The sequence below is a fragment of the Daktulosphaira vitifoliae genome, unplaced genomic scaffold (assembly GCF_025091365.1).
Source record: "Daktulosphaira vitifoliae isolate Bord-2020 unplaced genomic scaffold, ASM2509136v1 Scaffold_1, whole genome shotgun sequence".
Taxonomy (NCBI): domain Eukaryota; kingdom Metazoa; phylum Arthropoda; class Insecta; order Hemiptera; family Phylloxeridae; genus Daktulosphaira; species Daktulosphaira vitifoliae.
Window position 1 is genome coordinate 35,502,029 of NW_026099572.1, and position 20,961 is coordinate 35,522,989.

Below are 20,961 nucleotides of genomic sequence, written 5' to 3' on the forward strand. Positions count from 1 at the left end.
GCAAACAAATTGTCTATGGCTTAACATTAAGTTATTGTAATTTTTTTAATTTATAACGAAAATGTTTGCAAAAAAATATATATAGAATTTACTGTATTATCTAATTTTATAGGTGACATAATAATAATACAAGATACATTTCTTTTTAGAGAAATGTAAATTTTTTCTGCAAACAAAAATTGTTAACTCTTTTCAATAAAATTAAAATTAGTCTACTTTTATACATTACACTGCATAATATTTACTTAAAAACTCGTTTTTTAGTTTTTAATATTTTGAACTCTCTAAAAACAAATTTTTGTCCATTTAATATTATTAAAATTATTCACAATAATTAATTACAGACACATTAAAATAAAACAGAGATCATAAGGCCGACATTCGTCTGTACTAATTATAATTATTTGGCACCACCCAATTGTTTAAAATATTTCAATAATTTATAATATTGAACATATTTTCAAGTTCAACAAATTTAAGTAGCAAGCTAACGCACCGTCATTGTACATTGTATAATTAAATATGCCATTTACATACGAATCTTTTAATAACAATTATTTCTATACAATTACACTTATTTTTAATACAAATTATTATATATTATACTGTACGCGTAAATAAAAATATTATTATCACAAAAAAGTATTATGAACTAAGAAATATAATGGAATAAAATTAAAACCTATTAATATTATATCTAAATAACCACAACATTTAATATTGGGCATAATTATTAAATTACATATTATAATTGGAACAGAGTAGATTTAATAGTAAACTTATACACAAGAAAAAAAAATACAATATACACATTTCCCTATTTTTTCTGCACTTAAAACATAGCAGTACTGGCCCTAATTAATTCCTAGAGGAGAGCTGTTAAAAAAATAATAAAAAATAATAATTATAATTCATAACAAAATAACAATAAAGTTTATTTTAGATTCTTATTTAAATAAATAATAATGATAAAAAATAAGGTACAACAGTTAATTTTTTGTATAAATCAACGAGATGTGACCTTTTTAACATAATTTGTGTGTCATGGAGCTGCTTCACTTAATCTTCGTCATGGCTGTTTTCGCCATAAGACGGCGAATTTACTGGTGAATACATCATGTCTGATGGCGATATAGATCCATCCGGTGGATATCCAAAACTTGTGCCTGCCACGTCACCAGAACCGGATGGACCTGCTCCTTCACCTCTGTACCACAGCTGACGCATTTCATTTCGCCGTTGTCGCATCAGAGTTTTGTACTCTGATATCCTCATCTTTTTGCCATCCACGATGCACGTTCGCTTCGGCCTAGGTCTATACCTATAGTCTGGGTGTTTTTCCATGTGTAATTTGGATAGCCTTGATTGTTCTTCGTAGTAAGGTTGTTTGTCAGCATTTGTCATAGCTTTCCATCGAGCACCTAGAGAGCAAAGAAGTTTATTAATAAAAAAATGTTATACTATTTTGAATTATTATTTCATCAAGTAGATTAGACATACCCAATATTTTGGAAATGTTTGAATTGTGCATGTCTGGGCAAGCTTTTAAGATCTTTCTTCTTTCATCTTTAGCCCAAACCATAAATGCGTTCATTGGTCTCTTTATATGTTCACCGTCTTTTTTCTGTTGCCGTATCATTCGGCCTGCAACAAATAAATTGAATTCGTTAATCATTATACGAATATAAACTTTACTATTTAAAACTTACCTCTATCACCCGATTCATCAGCTAGTTTAAAATTTGGATCATTAGGTCCCCATGCTGTAAAAAAAAAAAAAAAAAAAAATAAATAATAGATAAATTATTTCTATTTGATGTGATTAGGAAAAAAGTTATCTAAATCTCCCCAAATGATCCTATCACAGTCTAGTTTGACTGTTTAACGAAGTTATTTTCTGGAGACTTTATTATTTTAAATACTTTCAAAATCATTTTAAAAAGGAATTAGTATTAAATTACTCTTGTACATTAATTGCTTAAACAATACGTACGTAAATCCATGCTTTCGGAATGTTCATCTCTATGTAACTGAGAAGAATGTTGTGCATACATCTGAAGTCCGGAATATGGTGATATTTTGTCTCCATCTTTACCGGGAGATAGACTCAGTTTACCGGCTAAGTAAAAACAGTTTGAAATTAGAACAAAAGCTTAGATTTATGAAGCTGGTTATTATATTATTTTAACTATAACCTTATTAAATAACTTTATCTTAAGCTTACCAGAAGAATGTGGTGGGATACCAGCATATGGCATAAAACCTCTGGGCATAGGAATGGGTGGTGGTAGAAGCTTAGGGGTGGCTGCAGCCGGAGGGCTAACCAGCCCTTGACCGGACCCAGAACGTCTATTGGCTGATCCAGGAGTTGTAGCTGGTGGTGATGTTGAGTTCCAGACTCCACTCGCTGGTGGTGTACTCCTTGGTGGAAACATATTAGATGCCAAATGCTGTTGGTTCTGATGTTTGTGATCTAAAGGTTGTGGAGTTGGTGATTTACGTTTGGTCAAGTTCAAAGGGGCATCTGGATCGGCAGTAGATACCAACTGTTGTGGAGTACCTGCACCATCTTGGCGCAAAGAACATGGGCTAGCTGAAGATGAAGACGGTGGCCTAGTGTTGGGCCATACTGGTGTAGGGATACTCTATAAAAAGAAAAAAATATTTTTTTTTTAATATATATACCTACTAAAAATAGAAATGAACATTCATGTAATGTAATAAAGCATATGGTATTAGGTAGCATGCAATTAATATATCTTACGTGAACTAGATAGACACGTTAAGATATAATTAAACACAATAGGGTAGTAACTTTAAAAAGGTTGTACTTATGTAGATGATGGCGTAACTATTATTCTTCATAAACCATTCTAATGTATCTTAAAACATAAACATACAAATATACGTGAATATATTCACGTATTAATTACGTTTATTTGCTCAATAACAGATATATAAAAAAAGAGATATGCTTAAAAGAACAATAGGTTTTAATAAAATATTTTAAGCAAATGTATATATGAAACTGAACTCGATAAATTTNCTAACTACTAATATAAAATATTAGTAGTACTCTACTAATAGCAAAGAATATAATTTGAAATTTAGTCAAGTGACAAATGATATAAAAATCTAAAACGTCAAGAGTACAACAAACTTCCATGTTATAAGCTAAATAAATATTTTAAGCAAATGTATATATGAAACTGAACTCGATAAATTTTAACAGCAAAACTGTTGTACTGCTGTTATTCTTAAAAAAATACCACAACTTCTATCTATAGAGAGTATATTTTCTAATAATACTAGTAAAAGTACTTACATTGCAATTTGTTGAGGCTATCGTGGTAGCTTGAAGCTGTTGATTGCCCTGTTGCATCGCTGTGGAGGCATTATTGCACTGTGATAAGCCACGTAACTGATCTAACAACGGCAAGAAAAATAGCGACTGAGGATGAGTTAAACCAGGTAAACCTTTGAGATGATTGAACTGGCTCTGATAAAAAAATACACACCAAAATTATTATTTTACAAAAATACAAATATTTTTCATAATATTATCAATAAGAAATAAATATTCTTATATAAAATGGTTGGTTTAGAAAAATGATTTTGTAACCTATTGCAATTGTTGAAAACTTAAATATAGTCGTTGGTAAACACGTGTTGACGACTATGTTGTACTTATTTTGACCATACATAATTAATGTTACATGGTGGCAAATAAATTCACAAAAAAAAACATCAAAATAAATGACATCCGGATTGCTGGAAGTCGAAATGATTCAGAAATTGTTAACATAACATGTGGATGTCGCAAAAATAATTTTTTTTTTGAGAGCTACCTCACAAATGACAATTTGTTATTCTATTTCTAAAAATAGGATTCCGTTTCGTATTTTGTTTTAATAATTAAAGCATTAAAAATGTCACATGTATTAATAAGATTAAAACTTGATGTTAATTGCACTAAGTTTATCAATGATTTGCGTTCTTTGATTTTGCTCTATTCGCATATGCATTATGGATCAAATACATTTTCAAAGAGTGAAAATAATGGTAACATAAAAATATTTGATCCTTTTATAGGTAATGCGCTGATGGTTGTAAATCATTTGTCTGTCCACGTAGACGTGTCAGAGATGTGCACGGAAAAAGTGAAGATACACACGCATTTTAAAAAGATTATGGCCGAAAGACAAAGTGCGAAAACGTGGCAACGATCCAGTACTTAAAATATAATAATATCGCCGCAGTGTATCCACCAAAGGGCCGAGGAAACCGAAGAGAAACATCGGCGGCAACCATCCAATTCGTTAGATTTATTATTATTTATTAGATTGTTTAACGCTTCTGACTTTATCGGTGCATTTCTCTCTTTCCATCCGACGAATCGCTCAACGAGCACAACGTTCACGCAGTTGATAATTATTCGACCAAACATGATATAATTCAACCGGACAATGTACACTGACGGAACGAAAATTAAAGAAAATATTAATCGTTATCAGCAAAAAAATTTTAAAAGTATGCAACAATAGCGGGTGAATATTTTTTATTAGATTATAAGTAGTATGCGATTTTCGCATATTCATCGCATTTTCATACAAAACAGGTTAAGAGGTTTATTTATTCTGTTTTATTTGCCACCGACAAAAGCACTTAGAAGCCATTTCGACGTTCTACTGACTTATTCATGTGACCCATGTGCTACGTGCCCGAGAATAATGAGAAAACGCTTTTAAATAATTCTTTTTTTGGCGAAAAGTGGCCAAAACTGGAGCGCGCAAAGGTTTTTTTCGTTTTACTTTATTATTTTTCGAGGGCGGTCACATTTATGAATATTGAACGAGCTCGCTTGTAGATTTTATCCGAATCACGTTTACTTTGCGTCTTTCCATCACTTCTATTCTGCTCATCGCCATCAATTGAATATTTATAAATTTCCTCGGCTCATCAGTAATAATATTCTCGTTCCTTTTTTTTGTTTTTATTGTTGTTTTATCGCAACAACAAAAACAAAATAAAGGTGTGCAGCTTGTCAACCAACCCCTATAGCCACAATTTGCTTTATATATACTTTTTTTTTGGGATCCCTTGAGGATCTATCAGTAAACTTGCGTTCAACTTTCGTGCTAATACTTTCATTTCAAAGAAGGTATTTAAAATTACAATCGACGCACACAGAAGGTTTTAATGAAACCCTTGCTCAAACAGAATTGAAATAAAATAATAATTTTTTTTTTTTTAAGGACAAATGTTGTTGTTTCTATCAACAATAATCACAATGCGAACGACGTTGTTGTTTAAACACGGCAATGACACAGTACACAGACGCCGAAAAAACGACGGGCACAAACATCTCTGGGGCAATCAAAATACAAAAACGAGAGATTTCAATACAACGCAATATTATGCGGTACATAAAGAACGACGCTGATTCGTGATGTGCACACGCGGACCGTAAGTATTGACAATATACTTCAAAGAGAAACTGTGTAACCCTTATGCGAGTGTGTGTGGTTTTTTTTTTTTGGAGTGGTACACCGAGTGCAAACAATGAGACCACGTTCTAATTATTCTCTATTATATTTAGTTTCTACATTTTGGTCCTCTTTCCTTCCCTGTCCTTTTCAACCGATACGATGACGCAACATTTGTTTTAGATTATTATATATTGTACGTTATGCTTTGGCTATAACTGTCCCCAAACGCAGCACAGCTATGATTATTTCGGATTAGCAATACTTTTCATACTTCATTTTTCTTTTTTCATATAACCCCAAAAACATACCCAAAATCAAAGAGTTCTATTTAATCCTGGGCTAATATACTACGAGACACGGACCCACTGCTCATCTCCACGGGCACGTGTCACCGATTTACGATCGCTATCGTCGCCCTTGCCACAAATGGACACAACTCCTATTACTATTATAATCATACAACACACACCTAAGTCCATTATAAGAGACAAATACTATTTGATTAGGTTTTTAATTTTTTTTCCCGGGGGTATTATTTCGCAAGTTTCGCGTTGTATAATAACACTAATTCATATGTCCGTGAATTTATAATGAAAAATAAAACAATAAAATCAGTAATGTATTATTAAGAGTGATCAGTTTATCGTACACCACTCGATTACTTGCCAATAAATACAATATTGATTAGAATATTACGGTTTCTCAACTTAAATATAGTTAAACTAATAGATAAATGGCGAAATACATATTTAATTAGTTTATAAAATGATATCTAATTAAGAAAATAACGGATCGGTAACAACTTTTGTACTTCGGAAGTCATAAAGGTTTTCAAGTATAAACTGCAGCAAAGGTGCGGATAGGACTATTTAAATCATTAGATATTTCGCGTACCAACAGCCTGAGAAGTAATGCGCAACAACTATTTGAACAAAAGTCTTAACAATTGCTTGAGAATATTATGCACACGCCCATCAAATTAGCATAAGTCACGAGTACCATAAATTTAATGCACTTTTCCTTGGACAAGCATAAGTTAATTACTCTAATTACGGTACTCTTCGATGTTCCTGTTGTTTGAGATTTCAGTACGTTATTGTTCCTAAACGTTTGTTGTTTTCTCCTTTTGCCCTCGTAATCTTTAGGGTTGCGTTATAATCTCAATGTATTTGCACTCAAACTACGAAACGGACACTGCAATTCCGTGTGCTGTTTTTTGACAAATAATACTAGTCTTTCATGTGCTCCATTCATTTCATCCCTCGCGCACCTTTACATGTAAATCATTAACATCACTTGTTGTTGTTGTCGTCGTCCAATTGTATTCTAATAAGCTAAATGGACTAATTTCGTAGTAGGCAACGGCTGCTTTTTGGCTAGTGCACCGCGTGTTGTCCACCCTCGATCCTTAAAATAAAAAAAAAGGGGTGAATCCGCGCGCTATACAGCTGCAGCTATCTCCGTGATCACATTAGTGACAATTAGTACATTGTAAACGAATCTCCGACGACGTTTCAATTAATATATCTAAAAGTAGCGTATGTCGTAATGTCACGCAAACGACGACGGTGACTGATCGGTATTGACGTGAGACGCAAGTCAAAACAAGTCGGTATGAACTCTGAAGTGCGTGAAAAGGAAAAAAAAAACTAGTCGAGTTTAGAATTTTGAAAACGTGTTCTTAATTGGACAATCGAGCTGTACAAACAAGACGACTCGTAATGGGGTGGCGCGATAATGCGATACACTCGACAAGTGGCATTCGGTTAGCGTTACCCGTTAATTACGCTGAGCGTAACAACTGCACTGGACCGAATAGTGGCACATCTCCGAGTGCGTTTCTCGAAAGCGGCCGGTGTGCAGAGCGCGAGACGGGCCAAATGATTGTGGACGGCGTCGAAAGTGCCGGTGCACTTTTTGGATTCTGTGAAACGTTTCAATAATATAATACAATGTGAATTATTATTATAATTATCAGTGTGAACGTATATTTGTATAGACGAGGCTCGGAGAAAACAAGTGGATAATCCACAATGGCAAGCGCACAAAGAGTTTTTGCTTTCGAATAAAAATTCATAATAATAATTGCAAATGAATGAATAATAGTGTTTTGTGTTGTGTGTTGCTTCGATGGTGCCGGCTAAAGTGGTGGCGGTGTCGGTGATTGTCGTTCGATCGCGATGAGAATGATTGTAGACTGAGTGTTTTATAAGTGTTGTGCGGTTTTTTCTGACTGTGGTGTTTTTTTTTTTTTAAAAGAATTATTATTTTTAATGAGGCCGAGCTCCCCGCCCTCAGACCGACGGTTGTTGTTCTGTCACAATCATTCCTACTTTTGATAAAAATTAATTTTAAAATGAAAAATTCCAATTCACTTAGATTTTATAATGAAAAAAAGCGTAGGAACCTGCAAGAGGTTTTAATGTTTTATACTGAACAAAACGAGTTGCTCCGCACAAAAGTTCATTATTTATCGCGCCAAGTTTATGGGCTAGAAATCATAACCCAACATCAAACACACGCGTAAAAAACGCACAGTCGACCCAATTCTATAATCGCGAGAGCCCGGAAAATTAGAACCGACGTAAATGACGACTAGTGGACAGGGGTGGATTAAAAATTCATAGTAAAATAATACATTAGAAGTTTGCCGGATTAATTCTTTGTACATGCCAACAAAATCTACCCTTGAAGCATTCACCGGCGGTCAGAGTCTAAGCCATCACTCCAAGCGATAGTCGGTCGCGACAAAAGTGCGTAGATCGGAAACCTTTTAACGTCCACTGAGCCAATGTCGGACTTAAGACCATCTGAAAACGAATGGACGGCGTAATGCGCTCGTTCCCTTTCGGTGTTGCGTTTATTCTATAAATGTTTTGTAATCTTCTTTCTTTTCTGTCCGTCTGTCCTCAGTTGTGCTGCTCCGCGTACACGTCGTACTAGTCGTTTGACATTTACCATATGGCCACTGCGGCCGAGAACACACGTAACGCACAATAATATACTAAACATCATCATCATGCTGCAGAACCGTCGCCGCTCCTATGCGGCCGCCGCCCCCTGCCACCGACTCCTTCGGCGCAGCTGGGATAAAGAGCATCCTGTGCACGATGAGCACAGTTGACCTTTTGTTTTTCGACGGCCGAGACACAAACACACAGGAAACATCTAAAGCCACATTTGATACCGTACTATTTTTTTAGTATATATTTATTACGGCTCTCCCTCCTGTTATCTTTTTCAAAACGGTAATTTTGAATAAACGCACAAATATGATTGGGTTTTCGCAAATTTGGTCACGTTAATTAATATCTCTCGAATTGTATCAATAAATAACCTAGGACAATGAATGGCAGATGGGACAGTCGGAACACGCTTAAAAACTGCATAGTTTTTGTAAACAGAACTATAATTAATTTTAGTGTATGCAAGAACATTAAGTATTCATGAAACTCGTATTCAATAAATAACATTTTCTTAAATACTCACTCGAGAAAAAAGTGATATAAATCATATCAGAACATGTTAAAAAGTTTTAAACGGACGCAGAAGAGTCGTGTTTGTAATTAAGAGCAGAATAATAAATGGGAAAAAAGAACAAAAATAAACTGACGGATATCACAGCCAAACAATTTGTAAATCAGCCCTCGAGTTGATTTATAACAATGTACACTTTATGCACGTGATACAAAAAACAATGGCGGTCATTCAAAATCAGACGAGAGTGACGCCAAGTAACGTTAATGATTGTCAGTGGTACGGACAACAAACGTAAGGCAGAAAATAATAATTTTCCTCTGCCGTGCGCCATAAGAACACGGTCGACACGTTTGTGCGAGTGCACGGGGCGAGCGCACAAGACCGTACGGTGTGTGCTAAGTGTGAGAGAACAGATATAAAAGTCTGGAGGTATGTGAAGTGAGGCGACAGGAAAAGAAGCGAGTAACGCGGTCGCCGTGAAATATGAATTATGACAAGCTTAATCTATATTTTGTCCGCTTAATTGTAAATACGGATTAACGGGTTCCTAAACAGTGCATTACAAATTAATGATCTCGTTAAAAATGTCCTCTAACCCATTACGAATAATACAACACGGCTATTATTAAAACGAGCGCGCGCACCGGCGGAATATCACACCCGACGTTTGTACGCGATAAAATTACCCTATGGCCAATGCGCACCACCCACGTCCAACAATAAATGCGAGAATGCTTTTAAGACACTGCCATTGTTACACGCAAACGCACACGGGCCGCGTACGGTGCGCGTCAACAAGGGAAATACTACTGCCGAATTACTCTCTCCGAACGACAAGTCACATCTGATGGTGCCTGGCAGCTGCCACGTCTTGTACCGCGTCGTCTCGTACGGCATATTAATCGACTCGAAAATTTGTAGAAATAAAATACTGCGGCGTTTCATTTCGTGCGCACAAACGCGATGTTATTTTGATTCCAAAAAGAACACGCTATGTGACATACAACATACACCTAATATCGCGTGCGTCCGTATAAGAGATGAACGTCGCCTTTGTGGTGATGCGGCTAATATGTAATCTTCTGTGTAGTGGCGACGGCGGCATTTTTCGAGGGTAGATTTTCTCATTATATTCTTTGGAGCAGCTATTCCTCGGGGATTTGTTTTTTCTCCTCCTGCCCGCAAGAGATTTCGCACACAAAGATTATCGCAGCAATACGCCAACCTATATGACGCGCCCACCTATCCGCTTTCGTCGTTGAACCGACACAAATGTGCAGTGACAGACAAATATAACTCGACATGTCTACAAGTATTATATCCGAGTACAATATAGTCGTGTACTCGGCACAACAATATTATACTCGTGTATTGATTGTAAAGCGACATGACTGTGTTCATCGGTTTGTTACGTATGGACTATTATCTCCAAAAACCGCAACGTTTGATTTGCTAAACAAAACTTTGCAGAATATTATCGATATTGTCCCGGTGACGTTAACTGTATTGGAATTTATCATTAATCGACAGGGCCGTCAAAATAATGTATTCACATTTAATTAAATCTCATTTTTTGTCGCTAGTTGATTGTCGAAAACGGCTAAGAATCGCGTAAGGTTACTGGTGTCGGATCAGGTCGGGGACATATTGCGAACACATTGTCATTGTACGCCGAGGGAAAAATGTCAAAAAAAAAACAGAACACTAGCTGCTCCGCCATGCCCCGTGATTTATAGCGGTCACTAAGGGTGTATAGTAGGTCATGAAGTGTTTTTCATGGTTAAAGAAAACAACGACCCTGCAGATTCAAATTACATTTGCCAACCGTAAAATTCAAAGAGCCGATGGGTTTTGTCGTGCACAAATGAAAAAACGACGATGGACACGGTTTTGGGTATCCCTCGACTGTCGAAAACTCTCCAAAGTATGAGCTAAATAAACGTATCACGCACAGCAATGAATATGCAAGATTAGCGTGCACATTTAAACGTATTAGTTTTGGCAGGAAATTTCGCTCGTCAATAATGTTTGAAAAATAACTAAACACTCGAATAAGCGCATCGAGTTGTTTTTGATTTATTTATTTTGAATAAAATTTGATACTTTTGATAACGCGAAAACATATTAACAGGTGTTGTACAACACAGTGACGTGAAGTTTCGGACGGACAAAAAAACACAAAACAATCTTATTATTGTGTGCCAATGTTGTGCGTTGACAGTACGGCGGCAGTGGCAGCCATCGCTGTCATCGGTATGCGACCGGTGAAACCGAACTGTGTTGGCCGGGCGAGTTGTTACGAATCGGACGTGGGATACGAAAAAAGACACGTTGATCGCCACTGTGTAGCAAAAGGGAGGGACGTATAATTATAATTGTAATAATAAAACGGGCCATCGATTGACATCTCGCACCCGTCTTCTTCTCTTCCTTAGGCCACAATGTTGTTGCCGTCACCGTCAGCTACACAACGATATTAAAATGAAACACTGTGCAACGCGATGTACGACAACCGAAGTCAACGAGAAAATTAATTATTAAACAGCACACGTGGAAAGCACCGGAAGAGAATGACGTACACAACGTGTTTGGGTATAATGCGTTAAATGACAACGGCAAATAATGAATTGATTAAGAAAATATCAACCCGATGAAACATCACCGAATAATAATCTTCGAAGGGAAAAAATATTTCCTCTTACAATATTAGGACTTTACACACTTGTAAACAAAAATCGTATTGGTTATTGTTTTTTCACATCAAAAAATATGAATTACATCTATTTTGTCGAGATAAAATATCGTGTTCAAATTCAAATCGTCCAGGAAAAGAATTGCCGTTGGCACTTGAGTTGCAACAAATTTATGTTACGAATTTCTATCGTAAACGTTTTTTTAAGGGTCATAAATACACTATTTTTGAGACAATTGTGTCTTTGGGGTTCGTATAGAAACGAATGACGTCGTGATTGCAAACACTGAATGATTATGAGAAATATTAATAATAGCATTTCGAGTGTATTGTGAAGAATGAAAAAAAAAAAGACACTGTTGCATACCTACACGGGCAACCAGACTAGAAATAATCGTTTTCGATTAATAATCGAGACGATAACAACATGCAATAGAAATTTGAAAATCGTTTAGATATCACACGACAGCTGTTTTGTTCGAGAAAAAGTATAATGCTCTAAAGGTTAATAGGCACTCTCGCTAAGGATGTTTGTAATTCGCGCGGACTTCGGAGTCAATTAAAACGGGCAAGTACGTTAAATGTTTTTTACATAGCCGAGCGCCATAGTGCAAATATTGAATGATTAACTGCCGCGGCGGAAGACGGGGGGAGTGTAATAATAACGATTAATCGAAACAATAAGTCAGTAATCAGTATATTGTAATTCAAAATAAAATAATACAAGTTCATGCTGACCGCTAAAATGTTATTGCAGCGAAAATCAATTAATGAAAAACTGGTATCTCGCGAGTTTTACTTTGTATCAACTACACGATTAGCTATAATTATAGTAAAAAGCTCATTAGACAGACCGTATTTTCATTTATTTCACTCGCCGAAATGATTATCGGATGTATGAAAGGTTTTCGGAATAACTTGTATGATAGAAAATATTTTGTCGTGCGTTAATTGTTTAAGTAATACAGTAAACTATATTACATATGCTCATAAAACGAGTAGTGTTCCGTATTATACGAACAAACATCCATTAAATTCTCATTAAATATTCACACGACTACAATTTGTGCTCGTTGAAATCTGATATCTATTGGTATTTGTTGTAAATAGATTAAAAGTATTAAGAGAGGTGTGTGCGCAGTCGAGATTAAAATCTTTAAAACAGACGTTGATAATTGCATTGTTTTTCATCTTTATTATTAAATCACAATTGTACAGTCGTTTGTCAAACGCGTTATTTAAATGTCATCTGATCGAGCGGACGGAAAGCAAAAATAACCGAGTTGTCAATAAAGAGAATATTAAATTAACCGGAAAGTGAATGAATGCTACAAGAGAAAGAGATAATCCACTGTACTACTGCTGAGCGTGTTATTTCCTAGGGTGTATGCAAATAGCAAAAGCAAACGAGTGCACAGAGTCTTCCATTAATTACATACTTTATTTCTACGATACTTCAGTTTTGTTTATAAAATTCTCTACAAAAACAATCGTCGTAATCGGTGAAAAATATTTACTTTTAATCGCCGAAATTTTACAATGTCGAATAATAATAAAAGTATCGAAAGCAAAGAAAAATCTTCCATTATCGTTAGAACTAAAAATAATTAATTTTTCCCGAACAGAAAGAAAACTAATATTGTTCGACGGATAATTTGTTTATATTTTCATTAAAAAAAAAAAAATGATATTCTCACTTCAAAGGAATAATTTACCATTTTTACTGTTTTGTTGTTGTACAGAGTACTGCGGATCGAGGAAAGCCAATGGGAAAAAACAAAGAGACCGGAAAATACGCCGGAGGGAGGGCTTATACGATTGGCGGTTTCAGGGAAGGGCTGCTATTGGTTACGGCCCAGTAACAATACATTTTCATGCACACTCACACAGGTGCGAACAATGGCGATACTCTTGTTTGCCGTGCGTACTATTGTGTTCATCACCTGATGCAGTAATGATACAACAGCAATAATAAAAAAAACCTTACCCATTGTTCCCACCCGTAAACAACACAGCACACGCCTACAAGCAGTCGGTTTACTCTTTTTTGAGCTCACACATAACACGATTGCGGAGAGCAATAATCTGTCGACTTTTACGTTTGTTGTAAACCCTAAAGTTCCATGGATATTCCAGTGAAATTGTTTGTTCCGAGATGTCGCTCGTATGAGTGAACGTCGTCACACACTTGTGACAAATGTATTGTCATTTCTTTTTGTTGCTTCGGTCTATCAATGAAAAACGCATGTGTTACTGTTGGATCCAAGGTCAAACGTACAAAGAGCCAGTGCTGGCGAGTATAACGTGCACCACAAGGTGCGCACCTAGTCCGTGACGGCGAGCATGAGAAAAAAACCATTCACCCCGAACGTTAATAGAGGGGTGCCTATGTATTAATCATCGGAATATACATTATTTTTCTGCCGGCATGAGATTTAACGACAGCAACAAACAAGCGCACATTGTTCGGTTAAAACAAATGCCGGAGACGCGGATAACGTGGTGTAGTATTCGCGACGACTGAGAAAATAATAGGCCGGAGACTGTTTCCAGATGTCTGCGAGAGCACATGGCGGTATTTGAAAACGCACTATTGTGAATGTCAATAGCGCATCAGTGTTAAACATTCGACAGTGTAAAACAACAGTGGACGACGATAGTGTGACCTATATCTTGTTATGCCAAGTCAACTAGATTCGGAAAAACGGAAAATAATCAACGGGTGCTTACTTGGCAGGTGAATTCCACACGGGTATCGAAAACGGTCGGCGGTACGTAATGATTGTACGCCGAAAACAAACATTCGGTCAGCAACCGAACGGTAAAAATCGATATTGGCGAAACTGTTCAGGCGCAAACACTGACCGAGTACAAGAACGTCTGGCAGTGAAATACGTTGAGTAAAAAATGACGTAACGTCACCTGACAAAAGATATCTCCAACTGTCTACTTATCGTACGGCAACGTCAGCATTGCCGTACAAGAAGCACTGAGCGTGAGTCGCTTACAAAGCCGAGCCACGACAGTCCGGCAATGAGACAATACCGGCATTGTGTGTGCCCATAATGGCGACGTCGTTTGTATTATTATTATCATCGTCGTCGTTATTATAATAGACAAGTAGGTCGTGGTCAACAAAAAAATATATATAATAATAAAGTCGCTGTGTAATATTATATGTATTTCTTAAGCTTTAAAATATACATTATGCGCTGTGTGTGTGTATTATTAAATAAACAAAGGAATAAACCTGCCGGAATAATAAATAATAAACCTCGGAACAAACACGGTATTATGATAAATGATTTCTCCTTTTTTTTTCCGTATTTTATTATTCTTCCATTATTCGTTTGCGGCGAGCTGGGGAGTCGCGCATTGCTTACAATAGCGGCCATTTTATTCTAGTCGGATACAATAATTGAAAATTATCACTCGGGCGAATGTCATGTCTCGCTTTGGTACTAGTCGCGTGTTATACTTGAAAGGGTTGTAAGTCGAGACTGACTAGATACAAATATCTAAAAGAAACTATGAATATTACGTTGCTATGAAGTTGACAGTGAAAATCGATTTTTTTTTTATTTGGACTAAGGAAAAAATATCCTTTGACAAAAAAGATAATCAACGGGACACTGTAATTATACTTTTGTTGATTTTGTAGAGTACGTTGTCATAATAATCACTTTAATTACATTCAATTATTTTTTTTTATACGAGTAATGAGTTTAAAAATCAAAACTTTTATACCATTAAATTCAATATTGTGCCGTATTTGTGGAGGTTTTTTAATTTTACATAGCACGGGGAAATATTTTATGACTAAATTAATCGTTTAAAATGAGTTAACGCGTTCACAAAAAATAATTAAGAAATTCTTTAGTTGGTCGCCCTTAAGCTAATCGCAAAATATAAATATATACGAGTACTGGGCGCGTATGAGACCGTCTTATGAACGTCTAATGACTGCGGACCGCTCAAACAGGAACTCGATGGTCTCTTCCGGCGATGACTTTGGCAAGCCTCCGGGCAGGCGTACATAAGGCGGCATTACTGATCTAATTTAAAGTGTAAACTCTCACGAACTCGTCGTCCGTCGTAATAATAGTAATAAAAATCATTTTAATACGATATGCAACTGGGCCAAATAAACGGATTGTAATGGCGACGTTGAGGTGTATTATTAACAAATTTATTTTACGATAAAATACGCTTTAATACGACAAGATGCTGACACGAGAGTCGCAGAAAGCGGCGGCGGCGGCGGCAATGCAATCCTCATAAAATACATAGCAACTCCGGATAATATTATACATCATCGACCGACCATACTTTTAATTTGGGATCAGACCAAAGTTCTTTTTCCGCGAGCAATATTGAGCGATAAAAAATTTATGATTAGCAAATATTGTGCTTCGTTTAATTGAAATTTACTATCGAAAAGATTAGTCCCTATTGTTAATAATTGTAATGTATAACACATTTACATATTAATGGCAATAAAGGTTGTGACCTAGCAAGTGGAAATTGATTAGGTATTTAAATTTATTTTTAAGCTAATAATTTGTTCAAAAACTATCTTATTTGTCATAGGCGAAAAAAAATCGGTTTATGAAACTAATAAAAGTAGTCCGCTGCAATGATTTAATAAGTTTGCATTTTTTTCAATCGTGAGACTATAGCAAACAGTTACAGGACATGTTATAGCGTTTATCGCACTCGAGCCGTGAACGCGAAACAATTAAATACCGATTCATTATAATGTACACTCTATGGATGTATTAAACAATTTATAACATCCCACCCCGCCCCCGTATACTCGTCAGATCCAATAATTCCACTAATACACATATATGCGCACAGTGTAAACGCATCAAACATCCCCGGGGGGGAGCTTATTTATGTCAATCCTGCAATAACCCAAAACATCAAACATGCATTTATGCATAATTAATGTGCCGACCACTTTGGACGAACCGGAGGGATAGAGTTGCGAAAAGCTAACCCTCCTGAAGGCGAATCGGCGTGACGAGGACAACACAAACACATAATACGCCGTTGTCATAGGAGGCCATCGGTCATACACATAAATCAAATTTTCCACGGTGAACAAGATGCCAGGTCAGAATATCACCCCTAATTGTATACTTTTTTTTTTTAATAATACTCAGCGGTACGGTTGTTGAATACAACTGATGCAGAAATGAATTTAAGACGAGCACCATTTGTGTCACAATAACGTAAATTAATTAAATTTGTGAATATAAGCAAGAAGAAAATGTATAAAAATATATGAATAACGACGACAAAAGCACAAACATTTGGCCTTTTTTTTCTGGTTATTCACGAGGGGGCAATGCGTACTTTTTTCTCCTTGGTGGTCTCTAAAATAATGGAATGATAACGTTAAGGAATTAATGTCCGACAGACAAGATCTGTAAAGAGAACGTGGTCGATAGAGGGGAGAATAGAAGTCTTTTGAAAAGCAGTTAGTTTAAGTCCGAGAAAAACCCGAGTTCATAATAAAAGGACGACCGCTAGGTAACGGAACGATGTTATACACCTTAGCCGCTCACTGTCACTAATGAAACGTACAAAACAGTATTATCAAAACGCACAGAAATATATAGAATTACGCGCTTAAAAAAAAAAAGTCATAATAAAAATATTATCATGTTATTTCCAGACGACGGAGGGTCCGTTTTGCAGACAGAACGGTCTTTTTGAAGTGCTTTTTTTAATATATCATCGAGACTGAGAATTCACAAATTGCATGGAATTAATGCCGCGTTGGCTTTCTATTCTTCGATAACTGTTTTCAATATTCGCACAAAAATAATAAACTGCGAAGTTAACGAACCATAAAACGATTTTTTTTTTTTAAGAGTATTTATCCGTAGCTATGAAAATACCGTGTCACTAAGCAAGCATCGTTGATATATAACTATTTATAGAAACTTTTTAATATGAATATATTCATCTGAAAAAATTGAAAAAAAAAAAACACTATAGCTTAACGTATTATCACAGAAAAACAACGTCGGTAGTTATTGTTGTGAACATTCTGGGGTCGACTTCACTAAACAACAAAACGATGATGAGGAGGACCGTTTACACGGTGTATCGTATGACTATTGTTATGATAAAAATTATAATTGACTAATAAAGATAATTATTGCATACTAGACAGTATAAACATAAGACAATCGCGTGACATCCGCCGTCGCACTGATAGGTATATTTTTATTGTGCTAACCATTCAATAGCCATAAATATGTTTTAATTTTATATTATTTCTATTGTTACTTGCAAATCGACATTAACACATAAATACGTCTACAATATTGTTTATCCGTGTAAACAGTATGCACTTTCATACAATATTTACATTTGTTAAAAGAAGCTTAATAAAAAAGCTTTGTGTTTACCTTGTTCGGATGATCCTGTTGCGTGAGGAGCTGCTCTCTGAACAGTTGCAACTGCAGAATCATTTCAGACAGTTTTCGTTCCTTTTCCACGATGGTAGAAGTGTCACCTTGTAGATGCTGCAGGAGATCCAGTCCGGGCTGACCGGCGACGTCTTCTCCGTGATCGGGATCGGATTTACTGCAAGAAAAACGGAATACATGTAACAAACAGTACTTGAAAAACATCCCAACAATACGGTAATAAACAGTAAGTCAATATCAATAGAGAATTATCTACAAAAACAATCAATAGCGATTTATATAGTTAAAGTAAACCCGAAATAAAGGGAGTACTCGTATATATTTACTAGGTTAATCCCTCTGCACGTCCACGTATCGACCATAAGACGACGTGGACCCCGCGTATGTGTTTGTATAGTGTTTTATTATTTATTCACAAGACCCTTGGGGAAGTAAGCGGCGACTACCGCCGACCGTACATATGCAATTACCCTTTTTGATGCTGCCAGCGGTAGAACTCCTCTGTATAACGATATCGCATCGGTTTCGCTCGCTACCGCCCGGGCCGCGACCCGCACTTTTGCCCACTGTGTCCTGTACACTTTCTCCCCACACGGTGTTTTGTTTGCTGGAAATTTGTCTCTTGTTCGGCATTTTTTTTACGGGCACCGTACACCGTATATGTTATGTTCGTGGCGCGGGAGAGACGATGCCCTCAGTCCGAGAGTCCCGTAGAGAGTTTTACCGTCAACGCTTTTTATGATGTCGTATGTGTACAATGTCGTTATGTCGCCGGACGCCGCCGCCGTATCGTACATTGTAAACTTTATACGAATAAAGGAACGGTTAAAAAACAGAATGATAAAAACAAAAGGAGAAGCGACCAGGTCCCCGCGGACGTATTTCCGACGAGCATTACGGTCTACTTTGCATGTAACGCGTTTACGGAGATAAAAATAAAATAGACGACAACCGCTACATTTTATAATGTAAGTTTCAAACGACGCGATAAAAAACGTTCTATATGTGTTGAAAACAATAACTTTTATAAAACCGAAATGTTGCGTTGGTCTTGTATTCATTAAAAAAAATTGTAAAATGAAACAACAATAACGTGCTATCCGCAAGCACATGTGTCCCGTCGTCGCACAATAGTGATGACATGTTTATTTGACGACTTGTACTCGGAAAAATACCTTTTATTTTTATAGCGTAAAGTGATTTATTAAAGACGACCAAAGAGAATATTATGTTTATAAAAAAACGAGTGTTTATAAGACAAGGCGAAAAACGATCAATCAGTTGGGAAAAAATTCAGTCAACTTTCACGCGAACCGGTCGCGAAAACATATTGGGCGATCCGAAAAACGGCATTGCTCAGTTGGGATGCATAAAAGAGATAAATGGTCTGTAGCCGTCGCTTGCACACACGTTCACATGTACAGATCATTATAATGGCTCACTCGATAATAACACGATTTAACAATTTTTGTTTTATTATTATTGTAAAATATGATGTGCAGCGTTCGTTCGGTTTTAATTTATAACTTACTAGAGTTGTTCCACGACGGCAACACGTTCAGTTGTCGATATAATAACAATAATTATGCGGCAATTGTGTGTAAGTCTGGTGTGTGTGATTTAGTGGGAATATCGGCTGAGCACGTCGATGGTGCGGCTATTGTTGCAATACACGCCGGTTTTAATATTCTGTATTAACTTATCTTTCGAATTATATTATTATTAAGTATTATTATGACCTTGTTTGGATGCTCGGATCGTGCAAGAAACCGACACAACTAATATGTCTATGATAGTAATAATAATAATAATATTAATGCAATGAAATAATCCGGCGGGCGAAGGTGGCGGATGGAGTGTCTGTACGTTAAAATCCATCGAATAAACACAGTCAAAAGTCTACAAGTACAAAGTTGTAGTTGAACTAATTGGCAATCAACGAGATCTGCAAATGCTCGAAATCATTACTATACGCATCGTAGAGGTCTAATGTTTTCATTGTTACGAGCCCGTAAAAATATTCATATAATAATAGCAACGAGTGGCCGATAACGCCGAGAGATATATAAAAAGTGAAAAAATAATTAACCGACTTGTTTGTATTATTATTATTTGATTAATAATTCGCCTTTGCTGCTCACCACACAGAGTCATTGCGGTCATCGGCAAAAAACGGTACGCTCGTACATAATCAAATAACAAGAATATTAATTCAACAATAATAATAATAATAATACCTGAGCTTATCACACAACGCAGATTACGACCAGACGACTCCGAGCACTACAAAACCACTGCACAGTTCTAAAGCCGAGTGAATAATTACTACAGGCATCATTAAGTGAAAATAAATAAGCCATTAAAAATCCCGACTCTTATCGAAGTGCCGTTGGACGAAAGTACAAAACGTATTCAAATACAGACTACAATGTAATCGCACACAGTCCTTGTCCATTATACGGTTTTCAGAGCAGCAAACAGAATAATTGTAGTAATTGTTGTTCGAAATAACAATAACAATGCTATTATTGTATTTTCCTACAAAATATTCGTTTCTGTGTTAGAAATAACCGCATTTCGTTANAAATATTCGTTTCTGTGTTAGAAATAACCGCATTTCGTTATGATTGTGCAGAGCTTAAGGTAAATCGGACACATGTCGGCGACTATGCAAATTCGGTCGATTCGCTCGAGTGCAGCAAACAAACGAAAGTATCGATGAAGATGATTTAACGCGCGTGAGTCTCTCGAATAGCACCTACCAGCACAGTTTGTTTGAATCGTGGGGACTTTTGTCTAAAAATATCGAACAATAAACAGACGATATGACTGTACTAACGTAACGAAAAAACAG

General features: G+C 36.2%; 1 protein-coding gene across 1 annotated transcript in view; it reads right to left on the bottom strand.

The window, feature by feature from the left end:
* Positions 1–285: 285 nt before the first annotated feature.
* LOC126893856 (transcription factor Sox-5) overlaps positions 286–20,961 on the bottom strand; it is a gene marked incomplete in the record, with an annotated part of 27,482 nt that continues 6,806 nt past the window's right edge. The window contains 7 exon segments of the mRNA XM_050664382.1: positions 286–1,421; positions 1,501–1,644; positions 1,710–1,763; positions 1,994–2,119; positions 2,225–2,645; positions 3,326–3,499; positions 18,087–18,264. Of these exon segments, the coding sequence (XP_050520339.1) occupies positions 1,060–1,421; positions 1,501–1,644; positions 1,710–1,763; positions 1,994–2,119; positions 2,225–2,645; positions 3,326–3,499; positions 18,087–18,264 (1,459 nt within the window).